This window comes from Drosophila virilis, chromosome 2, assembly GCF_030788295.1.
Source record: "Drosophila virilis strain 15010-1051.87 chromosome 2, Dvir_AGI_RSII-ME, whole genome shotgun sequence".
In the NCBI taxonomy this organism is placed as follows: Eukaryota; Metazoa; Arthropoda; class Insecta; order Diptera; family Drosophilidae; genus Drosophila; species Drosophila virilis.
Genome location: NC_091544.1, coordinates 27,516,106 through 27,538,324, shown reverse-complemented (window position 1 = coordinate 27,538,324; position 22,219 = coordinate 27,516,106). Strand labels below are relative to the sequence as shown.

Here is a 22,219-nt window from a genome sequence, read left to right as displayed (position 1 = left end):
AAGCAGCTTAAAGCCATGCCGCTTGTCTTTTGCAGTCAGAGCTGTTTCTTCATAAATATGCAAATTGCATCCCCGCACAACTTCCCGATCCCTCTTTCCCACCCCCTGCTGCCCTGAGACCGTCTGAAAGTAGCTGCGGTTGCCGCCTTGCCTTTCGCTCTCCTGTGCTTCACTAAGCTTTGAGCCTTGCAAGAAAAGAAAAAATCTAGAAAGACCAGCTATATTTGCCACACCAAAAATTAAATACACTTTCATACTACTGGTATATACATGAAGCATATTATATAGTAGTCCGATTTGGTACGGCTTAGCAGATATGTAAGTTGAGAAGCTTAGCTCAGCAATTATAAACTTAACCATTCCCATTAAATTTAATTAATCTTTAAAAATATGAATGTTGTTATATCATAAATTTCTTACCGATAGCAAGCATATGATATAGTGGATAGATCCGACCTATTTAAGACCTTTGAAGTTTTATGAACCTAAGAGCCTACTTTGCACACCTAGAGGGACATAGTATGTCAACTCGATGCTTATAAAGAATGTATATGTACTCTATGTGTTCGGTGCTGTGTCCTGCAAATTTGGTGACAAAATTATAATACCCTCTACAAGGGTATACGAATATTTGATTATATGCTACCTAACGTCTTGCTGTACACTTGCTCAACTAGCTGTCGCGCACCCTCGCACCCGCCCCAGCCTGTTGAAAGAGGGTAGCAACTAACGATTTTGATTGTTATGTACATATAACTCGATGCTCTCGGATTTCAGGAGCCGGAGCCCCAACCCGAACTGTAAACAATGGAGCTCAAGTGTGGCGACCCCAGCTAGAGACTGTTGCTTGGCTTTGTGTTTGCCCTCTGTGTGCGTGTGTGTATCTGCCGCCGCATTACTCATACGCCGCGTTGCGGTCGCTTATGCTGCAGCTTAAGAGCCACTTGGCCAACGCCCGGGCATGTTTAATTGAGCTCAGCTACAAGGTGGCGTGTGTGTGTGTGTGTGTGTCAGGGTGGCTGTGTGTGCGTTATCTGGCGGCACTTTTGCCGCCATCTAATTAGACATTGTGACTGCCTTAATTGGCTCAAGCTTGGACTTTATAACTTTTCGAGGGGTCTACCTGCAAGATGCCCTGCCCCCTCAGATAAGACACAAATTATTATTGCTCAATCAGCTGCTTGTATATATATTATCTTTTATATATATGAGCCATATTTCTTGTTGCTTCTTTGTCATACATAAATTAGATGCCCAGAGGATTTTCATCAATTTATTTTCATATTTGGACGTTGTTTTTTTTTTCGGTTGCCCCAAAGCTGCTTTTCGTTCTTCATTTGTTTGTGTGCGCATGAATTTTTTATGGCCTCCCACAAACAATGCCAAAATCAATAAAATTAAATTGAAAATCATAAACTGCTAGACAACCAGACTGAGTCACAGCAACAACTGCAATATAAATAATAACAACAATAACTAATGCGCCTCGTTTGTTTGAATGCAGCAGCTGCATAAAAGTTTTTAAAAAGATTTTTTGACGCATTCGAACTATGCAGACTTTACGCATGGGTCAGTAAAGAGAATAGTATTCAAGTTTATTTAAATAAGTAAAAGTAAAAAAGCAAAAGTATCTACTATATATATCATTGTAGATTTTTATCATGCTTATTAATAAAAAACATATGCAGTTCATATCGATAATCTGAGTTTAATTGAAACTTTATTTGACTCAAGATTATTATACTTTTATTCGTCAGAAAACGGAACTGGTTCGCATCCGGAGTTCCAATTACCTATTAATAATCAACTGAACTTATATTTGAGTAAAATGTTGACAATATATTTGAACCAAGGGTTGAACCAAAGACACGTAGATAGTTCGAATGCAAGGATTGACAACACAGTGACATACTTCTTTTTTTTATATTTGAGTTGCAGCCTTAATTTTTTGGCTAAAATAATTGGGGTCAATATCATTTCGGTAAAGATGAAACAGAATTAGTCTATAAATTAAATTAAAATTAAACTTCAATTAGACCATAGTTTATTTTACATTAATTCGTTAACAAAGGCTGAACCCAAGGCTGAACCGTTGAACTGAACCAGTTCGCATTCTGTACTCTAATTTGCTTTTTAGATTTCGGTTCTAGTAAAATTTTGAAAATATATGAGAAACAAAGGTTTGGACCAAAGACACGGAGCTTGTTTGAACCCAAGGAGTGAATCAAAGAAAGAGAGCTGCTTCAAATCCAACGTTTGATTCAAAGCAAGACCTCTGGCTTGAGTACAAAAGAGAAAGCTGGTTTCGAAAAGTGCACCGAACAAGTGAGTTGCAAGTCTACCTAAAGGGGATTTTCAATGTTGACAACTTTAAAATGGTTCTTTGAGTATAAATTATATTTTGTTATTTTGGTTGTGCTTTAATTTGTTTAAGCTGGATGCCCTTTATGCTTGTGGATTGTCACTCGTAATTCACAATCGAGTCGTACGACTTTATAATTCAATTATTGCCAAGCTTGGGCTGCACAAAAGTATTCAATGGCTAACACAGATGCTGGTTTTCCTTTTGTTACTGCTTCTAAACTTCTCCAAGTTGATTATGCTTTTGTTTTGGGCACCTGCCCGTGTGTGCGTGTGAGTTTGGCATTTATAAAGCTTAAATTAATCAAATTGCGCACTTGATTGCCTGTGGCCTTTTGATTGTGATAAATAAATTTGATTATTGTATTTCATATCTTTGGCTGTGAATTATTTGATAATATTATTTTAAAAGGCACACACGAGTTACTTGAATGAAATAAGCAGCAATATTGATTCAATAAATATATTTGGTTTCCATTTAAGCAACTTGCCTTTGGTTATATCAAAGTTTATTTTTATTTCAACTCAATCTTAAAGGGCTGATAGCGCTTGAATTATTTGAATTTCAAGCTGTTCTTTTTAATTAAAATAACATTTGTTGAACAAAATGCGTATTTAAACTACGCTCTAATATGTGATACTCATAAATTCGAGGGAGGCCTTCAGATTTTCAAGTAAGCGTACTATTGTCGATATAACGTGCTCGACTCCTGATCTTTAGTTCACTTTCTTTTGCCTGTCACATGGGGTAGACAAATTAAAATTCAACATGACTTAAGGAAAATTAAAAAGCATTTGTGCATTGCCAAAGACAAATACGATAACATAATTTTAAATAAAAATCACTTGACAACTTTTCTAATTTAAGCATAAAGTTTGGAGCGCATTTTAATTATATTTTGTTTTCTTTGCGAAAATAATTTGGCTGGGCAGTGTAAACTCCCACCCAAAAAAAAAAAGAACAGAAAATTATGTTGCAATTAAAGCACAAAAAAAAAGCAAAGCAGCGACAACCCTCGCAGCAAGAACAGCAGCGGCAGCGGCAGCAAAATGTGCATGAATTAGCGCGATTTACATGAAAATTTCATAAATATGTAAGCGACGTGGACAGGTCCCGAGAGTGGGAGGTAGCCGGGTGGTTTGTGAGGGATGTGTTGGGGGGCTCGGTTGTGTCGCAAATTCAAGGTACGAGTAATCAAAGCAAAAATTACCTAATTAACATAATCCGCAGTGGCCAAATGAGCCGACGTTACTGCTGCTTCTTGTTGTTGCAGGAGGCGTAGCCAGTGGCTAGTGGCAGCAGCAGCAGCGGCAGTCGCTCAGCGAGCCGCGCCCAGCGCGCGTCTGTTCCTGTGGCCCCTGATTAGCGTTTGCTTTGGGGCATGTGAACGCGTCCCTCACGTCTAAGCGGCTTTACGCGCGGCGTCTGTAAATCCTTGATGATAAGTTGTCCTGTTGCAGCAGGTCCTGTCCAGCTCAAAGCTGAGGCTGTGCTCGGCGTGGACGCGTCGCGAGAGCGGCCGCTGATTAATATGCAGACGTTTAAATTTCGTTTTTCGTTTTGATTTGGTCTCCTTTTTCTTTTTGTTTGTTTTTTCTTTTACTTGTTTATTTTCCTTTTTGCTTATTTTTGGTTTGTTTTGTTTATTTGTCTCAGTTTGCTTTAAATGTTAAGCACTGAAATTAAATGCAGGTTGCAGCTTTAATGTACTTATTAAAAATTTATTTTAGATATTTATTTTAGATTTTAATTTTTATTTAATAACTGAATACGGTAAATACACCCTGTTAATTTTCTTCCTTTTTAATCATAATAATTAATTTATCTTCCTTGTTTCTAATATAAAAGTAGTATTAACAAATATAAGTAATTCTAAACTGTTAAATGTCAAATTTTCTTTTTACGCTGTTGTTTAGGTGTGTGTGTTCCGGAGTGTGTGTGTGTGTGTGTGTATATGGCTAGCATGCAGCGGAAATGAGCTGGTTTTTTACACACACAAGCAAACACTAAGAAAAACTTGGCTAAAAATATGAGGTTTTTGCTAGCAGCTCTAAAAAGATGGAAAGAACTAAAACTAGCAGCGCACAAAAGTATGCTACATAAATTTATGAATGACTAAACGAAAATAGCGCCAGCTGAGTTCACAGCAGCGAGTCAGGCCTTCAGCTGCTGGCACATCCTGCGCTGCCAGGCAATAACAACAAAAGTCACAGCTTCCTTGACGCCCTGATGTCTGCCACAAAAAAGTTTGACGTTTGCTGCTTGCCACACGCAACAACAACAACAAAAAATAGAAGCGACAGGCATAAGCATCATAACAAAGCACTTGCACGCACACACATGGACACACACCCTCACTAGACACAGCATTAAGCATGTAGTTCAGGCTTTGGGCCAAAATTTACTTTGAGTTAAATTTACATTTTCTTTGTTTTTATTTTTTATTTATTTAACTTTTTGTTTTTGGCAACTCGTAGGCTTTTGGCCTCACATTTGTTTTGTCACTTTTTGATTGGAGTACGCACTGCACGAGTGTCCTTGCGTTCATACATCCAGCACTAGACTGAGCTAAGCATGCAGCCAGGACGTGCCTTTTTAAGCAGCCGAGTGCTGCGAATCGGAATTTCTTTTCGAATTTAAGCCAGCGCCTGCGCCGCAATTGTGTCAATGAGCGGTCGCTCTCGCTCGCTCTCGTCTTATGCGTTTCTCTCTGGTTGTCGCCTTTGCTGCTTTTGTTGTTACTCTTTTTCTCTCGCTGACTGGGTTTTGTTATTATTTTGCTTATCGCTGCTGTCGTCGTTGTCATCACCTGTTTGCATTTGCGAAGTCCTTGAAACTGACTGCTTGCACCCGCACACAAGTGGTGGGCCAGGATTATGTCCTGTTGCTTAAGTAGCGGCTCAGCTACGTTTGCTTTGCGTAGACAATCATGCCAACTTAGGCAGCATCATATGCCCCCTGCAGCTGCCACTACACAGTGCAGTCAACTGGCGTTGACTTTTCGCCTGTTGTTGCCACAGATGCAGTTGCTAGCCTGTGGCAGACAAGCCACATTATGTAATAATGTTTCGCTTGACTCTGCTGTTTGTTTGTCCTGCGAGTGGGGGGACTGTAGCTGGTGTGAGCACTGGATTGGACATTCTCAACGCTGCGTGTTAAACTTGAAATTAATTGCTGCCGAAAAATGGTTATTACTAGAGGTGTGGGTGGATGGCTGTCTGCTGCAGACCACAAACCCAACAAGGGCACGTTTGCCACCGCATGCAGCAGCAGCAGCAGCAGCAGCAGCAGCAACAACAACACTCGAAAACAACACCCAGCAGCAGAGAGCAAATACACTCGGAGAAAACCCCAATTTAGTCTTAATAACTGAAGCTCTGAACTTTAATTAAGAACGTTCTGAGAATGCAAATTATTGTAAAATGTTTCTTGTGCCTTATAATTCGTAGAAAATTTTTATCTAAATAATTGTTATATTTCCATTTCAAACGTTTTACGATAGTTTTGAGAATACAAAATTCTTGTTATAAGTTTCTTGAGCTTAATAATTCGAAGAAAATTTTTTTTCTGAATAAATGTTGTATTTCTATTGCAAACGCTTTACGCTTTATTTCAAGAATGCATATTCTTTTACTTAGTTTCGTGTGCTTTATATTTCTTAGGAAACTTTCCAGTTTACAAATTTTCTGTTCAATTAAAAAAATATTGTGGTTCCAGAAGAACATTTAATAAATGTTTTGATAATTAAATTTGTTTAAATTATATGTTCAATCTGAACAAATTGTAGTCCCAGAAGTTGCGCAGTCCTATTCCAAGCGATTTGTGCCTATTTTTTTAAGAATGAAATCTTTAATATTTTGTACTTAATCTTAGGCTTTGCTAATTATTAAAAATTGACGAATTTCAATTAAAATCTATTTCGATTTATGCTTTACTAAAGAATTGTCAAAATTAAAATATTTTATGCATATATCAATAAGTAGCTCCGAATTCTATGCAGTGTAGGTAAGAAGTTAGTACTTTTTCTTTGAGTGTGCATAGTTGGATAAGGTCAGGCAGGTGTTTGTGTACGTTGTGTGTGTGTGTGTATGTGTATGCACAAAAGTCATTAAGTGAGGCCAGCAAGTGCAGGGCACATACAAAAGCTAAGCAACAACAACAACAACATCAACATCAAAATTGACGCCGTAACGAGGTTCATGTTTAATGGCCTTGTTGTTCGCCTGGTTCCCGTTGCCAGGGTGTCGGGTCTGCTGTTTGGCTTGTCCGGCAACAAAAGCTGTGCCAAAAAAGGACATGCACTAATATCGCTACAGTCCCGTTGTCGTTGTAGTCATTTAGTCCTGTAGTCCTACGACTATGGGACAGTCGTGTAGTCCTTTAGACATGCACGTTGTCACCGTATCTCAAACTTATTCTCTCACAGTGCGTCCGTTTGTGCGCTGCAGCTTGAACCTGACACAGAAAATTGTATTTTAATGATGGGGCACAGCAATGTTGCATCAGCAGCCGCGGCACAACCAACCCAAACCCCACCACCTTTCCCCTACCCCGCCCTGCACTGTGACCCGCACATTCAAGATGTTAATAAAGCGACACACGCTGCAGGCTGCGTTTGCCTGTTGGCTGTTGCCTGCCGCACAATGCAACTGCATAATGAAGTTGTAACTTGTACTTGCAACAGAGAGCCATTTTTTGGGGTTTGTTACCATTTTGTGGCACAGCTTCAGGTGGAGCAGCAGCCACAATGGCAGCGGCACCTGAAACAGTGGCCGGCTGATTTCAGTTGGCATTCGCGTCAGTTGGCATGCAAATTGTTCTGTTGCATTGTTGCACTGTTTAGATCTGTCTATTTTTATCTCTCTCTCTCACTCTCTCTCTCTCTCTCTGTCTCTCTTTCCTTCTTTCCCTTCCTCACTCTTTCTTGCTCTATATCCCATTGAGCATCCCTTTGACCTACCCCTATTCCAATTTCTGTAGAGTGTGCTCTTGACTGGCATTGCTTTTTATACCCTATACCCAAAAGACAAAAGGGGTAAAGAGTATGTGTGCATTTCCGGGCGAAATGTCACCATGACCATGTAAAAAAAAGGGTTTTGTTCTTTTGTCTGCAGACCTCACTAGTTGATTAGTCGAAAGTCGAAAGGAGAATGCTGGTACTAATCTAGTTAGGTGATGTTAGTTTTAATGCTGCATTTGACAAAGTCTATTATTAAAACTGAAGTCAATATTCTTAAAATGAAAGCTCGATTGTTTCATTATAGGTTTTGTGTTTATTTTATATTCATAAAATAACTATATGAAATTCAATTAAAAAGATTAAGCCTTAGAAAAAAAATTGAGACGTAAATACCAAAAGAGATATCACCTTTCCAGCACCTTACTGCTGTGCAAAAGGTATCTATCAGTCGAATGTAGCTCATTCAAAAATTCACGTTTGTTAGCAAGTGACTGTGTGTGTTTTTGTGTAGGTGTATCTGTGTTTGCTGCATGTGTCTATGTATATATGTGTGCGTGTGGAGTGTATTTGAGTGCACTTGTTTGTGCATTGCTGCAGTCGTAATTATTGTTAATGGCCATTTGGCAAGCGCTTGTTGTTCTGTCTTAAATCAGTACAAATTCATTTGAGGTGGAGCCGAGCCACTCAGGCCATGATTTACAATTGAAGTGATTCGTTCAGTGAGCACCCTGCATATAAGTGGGCGCACTCACAATTAACGCTGACTTTCTTAATGCTCTGCGAAATGTTATAAGGGGTTTGTTCTGCTCTTAAAGATGCAGTTGGAAACGAAACTCAACAAAGATCTGCTTTCTATTTCTGCCCGGATATCCTGTAGTTAAGAGTTAAATAATGACCCATATATTAATCTCGCTAAAATTATCTTTTATATACACTACTTATCTTAAATAACTAGCTGATTAATTGGACATTTTTTTATAACAAATACTCGACAAAGCAATTGTCGAACTAAGTAAATATTAAATAAGGTATTTGAATTACAATAAAGTAAGTAATTGAAAAGTATTTAGAATTGTAGTAGAATAGTTATGTCACATTATTAATGCCTTGTATGCACAGGAGTATGCTCAACAGGTACTATGTATGTTAAAGATTATGTAAAGCATTCGGTTTTAGAAGGGTCAGAAGTCTGTTAAGAGTGTTTAACAAGTAAAAAACAGCAAGCCCTAGGATTACTACCCACATATACTAAATTTAATAAATATCCTAAATTAAGTGAATCATTCTCTCACAGTTAATATGGTCGAGCTATTTAAAAGCAACCTTGTATTGCAAATTATAATTCCAACAACACATATCTGCACTTCTAGGCAATTTAGTAGCCTACATTTGTTAAGAATTACATCAGCAGAATGAGATTTTCGAACTATTGGGAGAGGTAAGAACAGGTGTAGTAATAGTACCTTGTAGACTGATTGCAAGAGCACCTAGAGGGTCAGTTAACCGTAGTCTCAGAGCTTGGTTCGAGAGCCTAGTTTAGCTTTTGCCTAATTAAGTGAATTAGAATTTATATACATTTTTTTTCCTTAAAATTAGAGTACTTATAATTTAGATAAAAACCTATTTTATAATAAAGATCATGCATTTGACATGTAACATACATGCAAACACACATGTGATATATGCATGCAGATCTTTTGAATACCCTATCTGATATATCATATCAGTACAGGGCATAGTATATAGAAGCTTTGTAAAAAAATTAATTTAATTCTGATTTCTTTTGCAGTTGATGCCACGGACGAGCCAAATGACGATGAGAATGAGAATGAAGCCAACGCTAGCGATGAGGAAATAGAAAACGAGGAGTTCGGCGAGCCAGGCAAGTGTTGAGAAACTGTGTGAATATTGAAAAATTAAATGGTGAAATGTTTTCGCAACTAATGGCATTTGCCTGTCATGCGCCTCACCGTTCTTTCCTCCTTCTAATACAGATAATGGACTCACAGAGAAAACGTTCAAATTCGAGGATTTTGCTCGCAGGTAAATTAGCCTCAACCACAAATGTCCCCAAAACCCCTGTCCCTACGCCAAGCTCTCATTTAAATCTCAGCCGCCGGCTATTTGCAATGTTTTTTCCTTTTATATTTTTTGGCATTTTTCTGGCCACATTTTATTGCTGTTATTTGAAAAGTTCCCAGCCCTGTACAGTGATGGTCGTGTTGAAAATTGTAATTGTAATTTTAATTGAAAGGCACAAACCAAGCGCCAACACGCAGCTCGTGGCTACTAATTAAGGATTAGCGTCAGAAATTACTTGTGCCCAAAGTTTTATGGACGCCAAAAACTTGATGCCACGTCCACAGCTGCACGATTGTCGGGAAGGGGGAGGGTGTACTTTCTAAATGGCCACAACGACAACAATTATATTATTAAATGGCATTAAGTTTGCGTTTGCGACTTGTATTTAAATTGTGCCGCTATTTTGTTTAGCTGTCTTGCAAATGTTTCTCAAAGTTTTTGCTGCAGATAAATGCTTCAATCATAATTGGCTAAATTTTCAAATTTTGCATAATTTAATTGAACTTGAAACCAACTCTGACTATGTCCCTGTTTTACATGTCTACATGTCGTTAATTCCATCCGTTACTGTGGAAACGAGTTTTCAATCCGATCGATCGAGCGGCCCTTAAGCTCTTTATTCAAAGATCTTTGTAAAAATTCATTTGAAACGTGTTTCGCACTTTTTATAGATGCAAACCTCTTTGATGGAAGATTATGTGAGCACAAGTTTAATTATCGACATCCAGCACAATCTCAAAGTTATTCTAAAGTGCATTCCACAAAAGTAAAACGGGCGGACAACTTTGAATGAAACCTTTTTGTTTTTAAAGGAATAGATTTAAATTGCCATGGCCTTGGGCATGTGATGTCTAAAATGTGAAGCGAAAACTTGGTTGTTTATACGTAAAATTTCAATATTTCCTCCACTCAGATTGCTGCATCCAAAAATTGTGCGCGCCTGCACATTGGTCCTGACCGACTGGACGCAGATACCAACGCGGGCCCTTAAAGCTGCTGTCACCATACTGCATCGCATCGCCTATGGCTGCTCCTGTCCTGGCATGCTCTACCAGGTGAGTGTTTTGCTGGCCTCTTAATGCGACAGCCAAATGATTTTGGCCAACTGTTTAGCTGGGTGTTGTCGTCTTCCGTCTGCCGCCTTCCTCCTGCTGTTTTAATTCTGTTTTCGCCGGGACCTGTGTCCGGGAGCACATAAATCAAAGTCAAATGCAAAAAAGCGCGCTGCGGCTCAGCAGCCATGACTTCAGACTCCAGCCTCTACCATTCAGACTCCGGGCTCCAGTTGCCCGTTCTTTAGTCTGCAGTCGCCTAACGTTGAGGCGCCCATTTTTTCGCTGGTTTCATTTTTATGGTAATTTGTACAAATTAAGCGAACCTTTTTTCTATTTGTGCCAGCCACAAACAATATTTACTGCGCCTTCTTTATATATTCTTCAATGAGTTGCCACAACAGCAGCTCCTGCTTCTCTCACCCTCACTCTCTTTTCTCTCACTGCACCCCTCACTTAGTTGTTTGTCCCATTTTTGAAGCCCTTCTGCTGTCAGCTGGAATTTGAACTTTTTAAGCCTTTTACGCGCTGGCTTGAGCCGCAGCATTGCTTCGGTTTTACTTTTTAGCTACTGCTGCGAACTGTGAGAACTGCGGGGAAATTAAACGTTCAAATATGCCTGTTTGTGTTGCTTGCGCAACATAGGGTATATAGAGCAACTTGGTTTATAAGTGCGACTTGTCAAACTGAGGCCAAGCTGTCAAAAATGCTTAGCAAACTGTACAAAATAATGTTTTATATATTCTTTATAATATTATTTGTGTTTCAAAGAAATTGAATATCCAGAAGAACAAATTTATCTGACCTTCGCTCTCCTTTTTATGCAGATACACCTGTTCTAATCAGTAGAGAAATTGTTGAAGACTTTTAAGAGTTTTTTCCATTTTCCTAGCAACAATTTGTTCTGCCATTTAATCTAAATCACGTTATAAAAAACCCGTGGACCCATAGGGTGAAGTGGAATAGAACTGAATAGAATCGAACTAACTGGTTTATGTGAAATTAAGGCAGAAATCCTAAACTGAGCCCAGAAGATGTCTTATTTATATTCTTGTGCATATTGAGTGTTAGGTATAACTGTTTTAGAAATTATATATGTAACTCTGGTTGGGATATTCCAACGACCAATCTTTCGAATCCGAATTCCACTTCGTTACTTAAGAAATGTGTTTGTTGTCTGTTCTTTATGTGATTTGAATTATGTTTACAAATTGATGTCATATATAGAAGATTATTTTTCACCTTTGGAAAATGCATCCGACTGACGAAAATTGCGAGGCAAACTAATGAAAATTAAATGAAAACCTGGACAATACTGCCAGCATAGCAAATCTCATAGCATTTCTTTCAATTTCAGTTCCTCAGTTTATATATACAATCTATATTTTATAGAGTTACTAAAAGCGAAATATATTTAAGTTTGGGTAGTCTACAAAACAGTTTTCTGTTTATTATATATTATTTATTATATAGTATATTATATTCGAAGTCTCATATAGAAGTTATTCAAAGTTCTTATAGAGTATTTTGCTATTCGCTTGAGCGCAAACTTTTACTTTTTTGTTAAATATATGCATATATTTTATGCGGCTCTTTTGTGCGCGATTCCTGCTGCTTTTCACGGCTGGCAATTAAACTTTTCTTTAAGCAGAGTTCATAAATCACATTCAACGCCAGCCGGCGGCATCGCGGGTCCAGAGGCACCAGCCTGGCATCATATTATATTACTGAGGGCAGCTTAAGCTGTATTTTGTAAGCTATGTGCGCCCTATACAATGGCTGATCACAAGAGTAACCAACAAATGGCGCATTATCTAGACCAAATAGCGCCAGACATATGAGTCGAGAGTCAGGACAGAGCAGGGACAGCACGTCAGCCCTTGGCCCAGACAGCTGCATATCGTTTGCCATCTAAGCCGGCTCAGTGTCTGCTGTCTGTTGCACTGGGAGACATGTCCAGTGTCCGTCAAGGAAGATTCCGAGTGGGCCGGGATGGAGTGTGTCGGCAAAGCAAAACAAAAGTAGCATCATATGCAAAGTCAAAACCACTAATGGGTCTGCGCAATCATAGGATAAATTAAATTTCAAATACGGACGACAGCAACAAGGGGCGAACGATACACAAAACAGGGCACACAGGACCCCAATTGGGACTGGGTTGAGGGGTTGAGCATTTATAAAGTTTTGCCGACTGCAAATGATATCTTGCTTTGGCAGCAGCCGCAGGCACCGAACCGCAGGCGGCAACCACAGGATGGCAGTCGATGGCTCCCGGCATCCACTCCCCAACAAAAAACCCAACCCGTGCTTAACTTGTGGCCAGCTGTTGGCTGTGTCTTTGTCGGCACTTTTCATTTGAATATGAAGTGGCATTGTCCTCTAGACATACTTCCCATTCCCTTCACAGGCCAAGCTGTTTCGTATCTTTCAACAAGTCTTCAGCGTGGAACGTGACGCCCATCAGGAGGAACTGCGCCGCCTGGGCATCTATGTGGTGCGCAAATTTGTCGAAGTGGCACCAACTAATCCAAAAATCTATGCAGAGTTATTATTTTACAAGGGCATACGAGAGGCCAACGAGCTGGAGACGGGCTATTGTGATGCCTATGAAGCGTGAGTACCACCAGGGACGAGTCTGTGTGCTTGCGATGTGGGGGTCACATTGGGGTTAAAGGCCCATCAGCACAATGGGCGCATGATTGACTGAGCCCTCGGCTGACGCTGTCTGCGCCTGTCGTTTAGCTGCTGCGACTAGTTTCGTTTGGCAGTTGATAAATGATGCTGGGCATCGTCCAGCTTGAAGAACTTGTTCTGTAGCCTTCTCTCGTATTCATTTCGCTTTGCAGCGGCACCAAGGGCGCCTGGAGCGAGGAGCAGGAGCTGGAGTTGCGTTTCCTATTCGAGGAGAATCAACGGAATCCCGAAACCGATAAGGGTAACTATGACAAATGCACGACAACGGGCTCTAACTGCCCCTGCCTGTAAATTAAAACCCAATTTACGCTAAATGAATGAAAGCAATCGGAGAGAGACAACAAAAAAAAAAAAAATCGCCCGAATAGAAAACCAGTTAGCATTGTGAACTTTGGGGCTGCCGAACTTTAAATACCCTTGCAGACGGTTAGCAAAAATATGTGACTATGACTAAAACTGCATCATAAAGTAGACTGGTAACGTGCACATTTTGTAGGATAAGAAATCAAAACAAATATTTCAAACTGAAAAGTTTAATCGATCATAAAGTAACGAATGTTCATACGAATTTGTTTTTATTTTTTTAAGCCATAATCAACCTCATTAAATTTCAAAGTAAAAAGTATTCAATGTAAACAAATTCATGAAAGACCGATCGTTTTTAATATGATATTTATTTAAAGATGTTTTGAAATGTCAAAAACTGATTTCGTAGATTTTCTTTCTCTAATCGTTTCTTTAGGAGCTATATAATATAGTAGTCCGGTCCGATTTTTATAAATTTTGATGAATATAACTCTATTCTAAGAATCTAAAAGGTTTCGTCGAAAAAAAGTCCGTTTTCGACCAATTGTTCTCAAATAAGATATATAATTGTATATAAATATATTAGAGGATTGCTAAAGCGTTACACATGACAACATTTTTTAAAAGGGTATACAAGTAGAAAACAATGAACAATACAAAAAGCAACAGCTGTAATCAAATCGTGTGTGCGTGCGTGTTGTGTGTCGCTTGTGTGCTTGTGTTTTTGTGCTGTTTCAGATGTGATTGATTGGATTCTGGAAAATTTGGTTGACAAGACACGCACACGACGCGGCATTCTAAAAAAACTCAAGGAATTGGATCTGGTCTTCAAGGCGCCTACAAAGCGCTCCACCAAAGCGGCTCTGGGCGGCAAGAACTTGTGGCAGCCGGAGGAGGACGAGCAGCTGAGCAGCTTATACGACGAACATCGCTTTGTGCCAGGTGCGTTGGCTGCGTCCAGCTGCTGATTGGAACTGAATTTTGATGTCCTTATAGATTGTTTGGAACGCATTGTGACGGCGTTCGAGGAGCGCCGCAACAAGCAGCAGATCATCAAGCGAATGCTGCAGCTGCATCTCATCGCAGACAAGTCGGAGATTCTGCCCGCCAAGGCGAGCAAGGGCAGGCGCAAGCCCACTAAGAAGCAACAGGCCAGCGATAGCGATGAGCGGGAGGAGCAGGAGGATTACATGGAAGAGCCAACATTTGGAGAGCCACTGCCCAAGCACGCATTTGCCAAATCGAAGCCACGTCAGCGAGTGCGCACACCCCTCGATGTGGGCACGGTGCGTGCTCTTATCTCTCAGGTGGATGCCGAAAAGTATGCAGAGGCGCTAGACTGGGTCAGGGAATGCCTGGAGGATGCCAGCGAGGACACGGAAGAGGCAGCCGAGGACGATGATGATGGTGTACCGCTGCTGCCGCTGCTCGATATACAAAAGGATGCTATGGAGCTGGCTGATTTTCAGAAGGTGCTGCTGGCGCTAGGCATGCAACCGCCCGTGGCGGGCATGGAGAATTATTGGCGCATACCGAGCTATCTCAATGCGGCAGATCTAAAGCTGCGCGCTAAAATTGTAGTTGGCGCTGAGCTGGAACAAGACAATGACAGCGACGAGGAGCTTCTCCCAGGTGGAGACGATGATGAGGAGAACGATGAGGACTATATAGACAAGCACAGCAGGCGTCAGCAACGGGCCGCGGCACAAAATATAACGGCACAGCAGCAGCGCAAGTTGGACAGCCTGATGTACAGCAAGAGCGACGATGATGCGGAGCAGCGCGAGCCGCCAATGAAGGCCAAGGGAAAGAGACCACGCAAGGCCAAAGCCAAGCAGCAACAAAAGGAATCGGTGGATGAGCAGGAAGTCAATGAAATAGCGCGCAAATTGGCACGCAAAAAGCGACAGCCTGATGTGTCCAGCGAGGAGTCCGAGCCAGAGCAGGAGCAGCAACAGCCTGGCAAGCCCAACACAGATGATTTATTTGAACAATTGAAAGCTAAGCGAGCCACTAAAATCAAATTGAAGGATATGGTTTTGGATGAGTCAACCAAGGCAACAACAGAAGAGGAGCAGGAGCAGGACGATGATGCACTCAACTTCAACTCGGAGGGCTATAAGGCGCGGCTGCTCGAGCTCGAGGAGGAGGAGGAACAGCAGCACGAGGAGGAGCAGGAGCAAGTGCTGCCAGTAGAGACGGAGCACAACAAAGAGAATGCCACATTGCAGGCGAATAACACAATCAAGACACCCGTCTCCGCCAACTCTCTTTCCGGGGCCCTGCAGCGCACACGTCGTGCTAATGTAATTGACTCGGATAGCGACAACGATGATGCTGGCGCCAAGCCCGCTTACAAGGCAAACAAACGCCCACGCAGCGACAATGATGAGCAGGATGGCCAACAACGGGATGAGCCCGATACGGATACTGAGGACGAGGATATCAATTTTCTGGCTCGCAAAAAGCCAGCCAGCACCGAGCCGGCCAAGCGACGGCGTCTAGCTGTCATCGAGGACGACGACGATGATGATGATTTCTAGTATTTAATTTAGTTAGAACTTTGATTTTCCTATTGAATAAATGTCACATTGCAGTTTGCATAATGCTGAGAATTAATTGAAACTCTTTTCCCATTATCGATACAAACTTAATTTTGGGCTGCGATTGCCGATAGCTGATGAAATTGATCAAACGATATATTGCTGCACAGCTCGATTGGCATAATGTGATTGTGTGCGGTTTCGCAAACTACATTCATGGGCAATTTAAAGATGAATGTTAGAAAGTTTTCATTTTTATTTTAAGATTTGCTCGGGCAACAAATTTATATCTTAGAAAGAAATACCTTTTTGGACTCTGTTAAAAGTCTGAGGAACAGTATGGTATATAACTGGCTTGATTTTAATTTTATTCCCCCAGCTATTTTAATTATATCTTAGAAAGATTCCAAGTGGCTTTAATTCAAATAAATGAAGTCCAGATAAACTGGCCACTGAACGGACGTGGCGATATCGATTCATCTTGTCGTCCTGCTCAGTAATTAGCAGTAAAGGCTTCCATAATGGACAACTCCCTTAATCAGACATTTTCGTAAGCTTCACTAACTCTTTTCCGTACAAAGTGAATTTCGCGAAAAAAATAAAAACGCCACGACAGTGGGCGTCCGGTTGTGGAAGCTTTCACTGTATAAACTTTGTGGTGTCGGATGCTTTTCGTTCTGCCTGTTGCATAACTTAGGACATCATAACCCATTTCTCCAGTCTTCTTAAATCTTAAGTGCTCCTAAAAGTCAAAAATAGAAACTGAACACATGCATAAAATAAATGAATTCATACTCTCAAGCCTTTCTATAGCCTCCACATTTTTGGAGATGCCCAATGGCGCGGATGTCACCAGATTATGCTCAACGGATGCAGATGCACACCTGTCCTGTCCTGGGCTCAGTCACAAGCAGGCTACAAAAGTCACTCAACAGCCTGCGGTTCAAGCTGTCTGTCAGCTAAATGGTATGTGACATTTGGCCCCCACAGCCCCTCACTCGCTCACCTCCACTCACTCTTTCTATCTTTTGGACTGTCGTATTGTTAGCTAGCCTGCAATTTGTAGTGCTCCATTATACAATGGAGCCATATGCAGGGCATTCAGCAGAGTCTTTTATGTGAGTGCGTATGTGTGTCGGCTAATTTGGTGGCTATTGTTGATGCAACTGGCATTGTTGTTGGTGTTGTTGCTGTTGTACCGTTGCAAGAGCGCAGTTGCATTGCATTGCATCCATTATTGGATATGTCCAAGTCGCTTTGGCCTAGGCACGGCCATAGCATTCGAAAATTTGCTGCCTACCCCCTCATACCAGTCAGTGCATAGTCTAGCAGATTCACAGAGCGACAACATTGTTAGGGGTCGGATGGCGGCGAGAGGCATGGCAAATCGCACTTAGTCGCATGGCATTGCAGCCACCGTAGTCAGTTGTTATTGTTGGGGTTACGCACTGTAAATGGGCTGCACTCTCATCAAGGGGTTTTTATTGCTCATCTTGACAGGACAATAGCAACAAAAGAGAAATCTCTGTGGCACTTGCCTGTGAGGTTATGTGTGCACAAATGGGAATATCATGTTATTCGAAATGCAAGTTTAAATTTCAGATCCAATTGTGAGCTTGCATTGAGCAGTCGTCAATTTTGGCAGATCAAAGTAAATGCGGAGCAGTTTAAGTGCTTGCAATTTATTTCTTCTTTTCGCTCTTGATCCAATCGTGAGCATGTATTGAACGAAACAGCGTTTGGTAAATACTTTTAATTTCTCCCTTAGAACTCTTTATGGAACTTAAGATGTGTTTAAAATCTCTGCCCGGACGTAATGAAAAAAAAAGAATCTAAAAAATAAATAGTTAAATATGAATATATATTTTTTTTTGTTCAATATTTACTTTGACTATTTAGATAGTTGTTGCTCGGGCACAATTTTTCCTTAAATAAAACCTTTCATTATTTCCATTAATTTAAAAATGCTGTATATTTACTCAGAAATTCATAACGGCGTTAAGTTGAAGTCAGGCGCAGGTACTCTTCCTTCCAGATTTGTGTATCGCTTGCCTGCACTAGGTGCCGCCTTTGGCCAATGTGGCGTATGCGTAATGAAATGCATATCATGTTAAGCAGGTGCATAAATTGTGGCATACACAATGCCGTTACAAACTCATCTATGGCTCTGCATAAATCAGGGCCCAGACAACGTCACCTGTCACTCGACTTATCGTCGTCGTCCTTCTCGTCGCTGGCTTAAACACTTTATTTATTTTGATGCAAAATTAAAAAATAAATAAGTAATATAAAAAATGCTGCACACACGTGTATAGACGGCTGCTTGGCTGCCCCGCCCACAGCCCAACGGGCACTTTATTAATTTCAAGATGGCGCGCACTCAATTTAAAAAGCACGACGCGACGCAACTCATAATTTATTTCATTAATTTAATCAACATCAACGCACATGTCAACTGCATGCATACTCAGATGTGTGTGTATGTGTGTGTGTGTGTGTGTGTGTGCCTCACCTTTTTATCTGCCGCCCTATCTAAGGAGCATGTTGCAAAAAAGTAACAACAACAACAAGGTTATGTTTAAAATCGCTTAATACATCGTAAATTATGTTGAACTTTGCTGTTTCGGCATGGGCATGGGCTCTGAGGGGGACGCGTGTGTAAGGGTAGAGGGGTTTCTTTTACAAAAGGTGGCGCAGCAACTGAAGTTGACAACAGCCAACGCGGCAACTGCCGCTGTCAACGTGATTATCAAGTCTAGAGTTGATTTCTTTTTTTGCCAGCGAGTTCATTAAGCACGCCAATATTGTGCTTGTGTGTGTGTGTACATTTGTGTAATTGTGTGTGTGGGTGTATGCTCAGCATAAACTGTAACTGCTTTCATTAGGGCAACAAGCAGCGCTAAGTTGTTGGGCGCTAAAAGAGTTATAGCCAGGCTTTTTACACGCGCCTTAACGAGAAGCTCAACATTAGAACAAAAGGCCGAGAGAGATCGCAATGGCAAACAGCGAAAGGATTAACCTAATCTGAGGACTATAAAAGCGAGTTTATGCCAACACACACACGCACGCACGCACACTCAATGAGATACACAGTGAAATGTGCAGAAAAAATATGGGATTATTCATCATAAAGCACATTGAGGAGCATGTAAAGGAGCTGGAGCAGTTATACGGCGGGGCAGGAAAATCGCATATGCACACGCTGGCGTTATTTGATGAGTTTGTCTTTGTCTCCAATTTGTGTGTGCGTGTGTGGGTGAGTATGTGAATGTTTTTGTATGCCAGCGGCACATGTTTTTCTAACAATCACACAATGTTTATACAACAGAACTTTTTACACGCATCCCGGCCAAAGCACGGCTCAAATTGAAGCAGATTTGGGCAAAGACAAAAAGCGCCTTTGACGTGTGATAAGCACTAAAACATAGACAGTGGAAGGTGGTGACAAAATGAGAAAGAGAGAGAGAGAGAGAGAGTGAGAGATTGGGAAAAAGAAACACTTGGCCGAATAAAAGAAAGTGCCTGACTTTGTGCTGTGACAAAAACAGTTCATTTTCCTCGCTGTTCCAATGGTTTTTCAGGCCAAATCAGCACAAAACAAAAAAGTCAAGAAAAGAAAAAACAAAAATCCTTTAAGTGCTAAGATCTCAAATCCATGCACAAGTCGAGCAGACAAAAGTACTTCAATGTGTATTGCTTTATATGTAATTCATGGATGGTAAATAGACTAGTTAAAACTTTTTATAAAAAAATCTACAATTTTGCCATGCTCTTGAAATTGTGTAGAAGCAAACTGTACTGGGTCACTGATATAACCCTTAGCGTTTTACGATTTTATAGAGAAGTTTTAGGCTTAATAAACAATATCTGATTCCCTAAAGTTTTACTCTCTCCATTAGCTACAAATGTGTTTTTAAAAAGCTGAAAAAACTGTTCGGCTCGAACCCACGCCTGGCCAGAGGTGAACCAAACCACTTCAAGTGTTAATTGGGTTAAGAGCTATGAAAAGAATCAATTTAACTGATACCCATTAAGTCTGTGAGACGCATAGAGACTAAAAGAGATGCGGTTATAGAATAGAGTTTAAGATTTCTCCTAGGGCGCAGAGTTGCCCAAAAATATCTGATCTGCACGTAAGCACTCTTTGCTCCCATAGAAATGGGGCTAAATCACAATTTATTTGTGTAACGCCCAATAGACCTAACTTCACTTCTTTGAAACGGCTTACCCAACATTTTGCGGACATTTTTCGTTTAAGCCCTGATGAGGGTTGCACAGGTACAATTCACAAGCCGACTAATTGGTATTGTTGTTGCTGTAGTCCTTGGGGGAGAATCTCTTTAGCTGACAGCAACAAGCAAAGAGCTCATTGTATCCAATGCTTAAACGCATACGACGCCTAATACCAGCTTGGTGTGGACTTGAGTGGGCCAATAATAATTAGGCAAATGGCTACCTACTTGCGCTATTGCAACTTCGTAGCCGCTTTGGTTGCATGTGCCACATAAATAACTTATATGATTTAGGGTGGGCGCATCTTTTGATTTTGCGCCAAATATTTTACATTTAAGGCGCCATAAATAAATGCCCACTCAGCGCCCACTGACTTAACCAATTAAAGCATGAATTATAAGCCCGAACAAAATGCCAAGTTTGCCCAGAACAGGGGGCCCCAAGGCGGCTGAGCCATAAATTTGTGCTAGCCAAAAGTCAGCCTCTGTCTGGATTTATTAGAGCAAAAATGTGGTTTCTAATGCTGAATGTGGCCAAAAGCGCGAAGCGAACAATTTTCAATGATTTGCGTCATGCGGCGCCAAAGAAAGTTTTTGTCTTTTGTCTCCGTGCGCCTTTCGCTGCTTGTAACTAAATTGCAGCCACTTTGTGAGGCAAGTTTAAGGCGTGCAAACAATCCTATGAATATTATTTTAGCTCAAAGTTGATGCTTTAAATCAGTTTGTGCATTTACGATAAATAGTTAACATAATTTATACATATTTTTTCGTCGCATACTTAAAAACCTTTAAGTTTCGCCGAAGCTAACAAGTTCCAGAAAGTCCATTTATCTAATGGGTCGTCAAATAGCTGATACTCTTACGGCATATAATAAGAAGTGGGGAATCTAAAATTATATAAAATACTTTAATTCAGGATATTTAAGATCTTAATGTTTTATTAATGTTTTATTAAATTCTACTAGAAAATGTTGGCAACCTAAGCTAGAATATGAATACATATGAATATGTATATAAATCGAACAGCTATCTGAGATCAGATTTGAGTGTGTATTACATATTTGGGTAGAATTATTTATTATGTGTAATGGTTAATTTAATTTTTTCTTAGATTACAAATGTTTAAATTGTGCAAAAATCGGTTTGGCACCTTTTCAGCCTGAACAATATTTTGGGATAAACATGAAGATGCGCATGGAACATAGCTGCGTTGTGACGAATTTTATTTAAAGTTCTTAGAAGATCCTTCTGATGCTCTTGATATTGTGAACATCCTTAAAGAGGAACATCTCAAAAGATAGAGTTTTTTATACGAATAAATCTATTCTAACACTTGACTAACAATACCCCAGCATTACAACTGAGAGAGACACAAACTCGTCAAATGTGTTCAAATTAGACCACAATAGTCTGTTGTTTGTTTCGAAAGGGTATAAAATTGTTAACACAGATTCAGTAACGAGTTTGGGCTCACAAATAGCTACAGCCAATTGCAACGGTAAACAGTATAATGCAACAGCAGTCATATCAGATGGAGGTGGTGCTGATGCCACCCATTGGCGCCCATTATTTATAGACAGGCAATTTTCACGCGCTTTTTCTCACTGGTTGAAAACAAACAAACCAAAAAAAAAAACAGAAAGAAAATGCATGCAAAATTCAAGCCTCGGTGATTTTTATTTATGAGCGTCATTGCTGATGATTGTGACTGTGTTGGTGGACTGGGCGGGTGTGGCAGGGAGGAAGGGTGTGCAACGTGTGGACTGGCGTCCGACAGTCAGCGCATTAACAGATCCGCGACTATAAACCAAAATTACTGTGGCGCCATCAGCGTCTGCTTTTTATTTGCCTGTTTGCAGCCTTATTTAATAAATTGATGGCAAATACTGCAATTGCCGCTCGGAATTTTTGCTATTTACCGAGTGCAAATATTGTGAGAGAGAGAGGGAAGAGTGGAAATAAGGGACGACCAGAGGACGCAGGTGTCT

The 22,219-nt window shown here is 40.5% G+C and overlaps 2 protein-coding genes and 1 long non-coding RNA gene across 4 annotated transcripts in view; 1 reads left to right on the top strand and 2 right to left on the bottom strand.

The window, feature by feature from the left end:
• The window catches only part of 2mit (leucine-rich repeat-containing protein 2mit), a 29,836-nt gene extending 24,904 nt beyond the window's left edge, over window positions 1-4,932 (bottom strand). Inside the window, exons 1-2 of the mRNA XM_032433529.2 lie at window positions 4,784-4,932; window positions 3,573-4,038 (exon numbers count right to left, since the gene is read on the bottom strand). The gene's annotated coding sequence lies outside the window, so the exon portion shown is untranslated. The remainder of the gene's footprint in view (window positions 1-3,572; window positions 4,039-4,783) is intronic.
• timeout (circadian regulator timeout) overlaps window positions 1-16,075 on the top strand; it is an 83,208-nt gene extending 67,133 nt beyond the window's left edge. The window contains exons 12-18 of one of the 2 annotated variants that reach the window (XM_002056139.4): window positions 9,112-9,204; window positions 9,317-9,365; window positions 10,318-10,459; window positions 12,864-13,069; window positions 13,303-13,391; window positions 14,195-14,398; window positions 14,453-16,075. In XM_002056139.4, the coding sequence (XP_002056175.1) occupies window positions 9,112-9,204; window positions 9,317-9,365; window positions 10,318-10,459; window positions 12,864-13,069; window positions 13,303-13,391; window positions 14,195-14,398; window positions 14,453-15,999 (2,330 nt within the window). In that variant the 3' untranslated portion in view covers window positions 16,000-16,075. Of the gene's footprint in view, window positions 1-9,111; window positions 9,205-9,316; window positions 9,366-10,317; window positions 10,460-11,147; window positions 11,250-12,863; window positions 13,070-13,302; window positions 13,392-14,194; window positions 14,399-14,452 lie in introns of those variants that run through there. The other variant, XM_070206751.1, reaches the window with a different exon arrangement.
• Window positions 16,076-16,275: 200 nt separating this feature from the next.
• On the bottom strand, window positions 16,276-17,931 carry LOC116650353 (uncharacterized). The gene is made up of 3 exons (XR_004303321.2): window positions 17,886-17,931; window positions 16,795-17,831; window positions 16,276-16,741 (listed from the first exon to the last, which is right to left on the bottom strand). It is a non-coding gene; the product is annotated as an uncharacterized lncRNA (long non-coding RNA).
• Window positions 17,932-22,219: the final 4,288 nt, after the last annotated feature.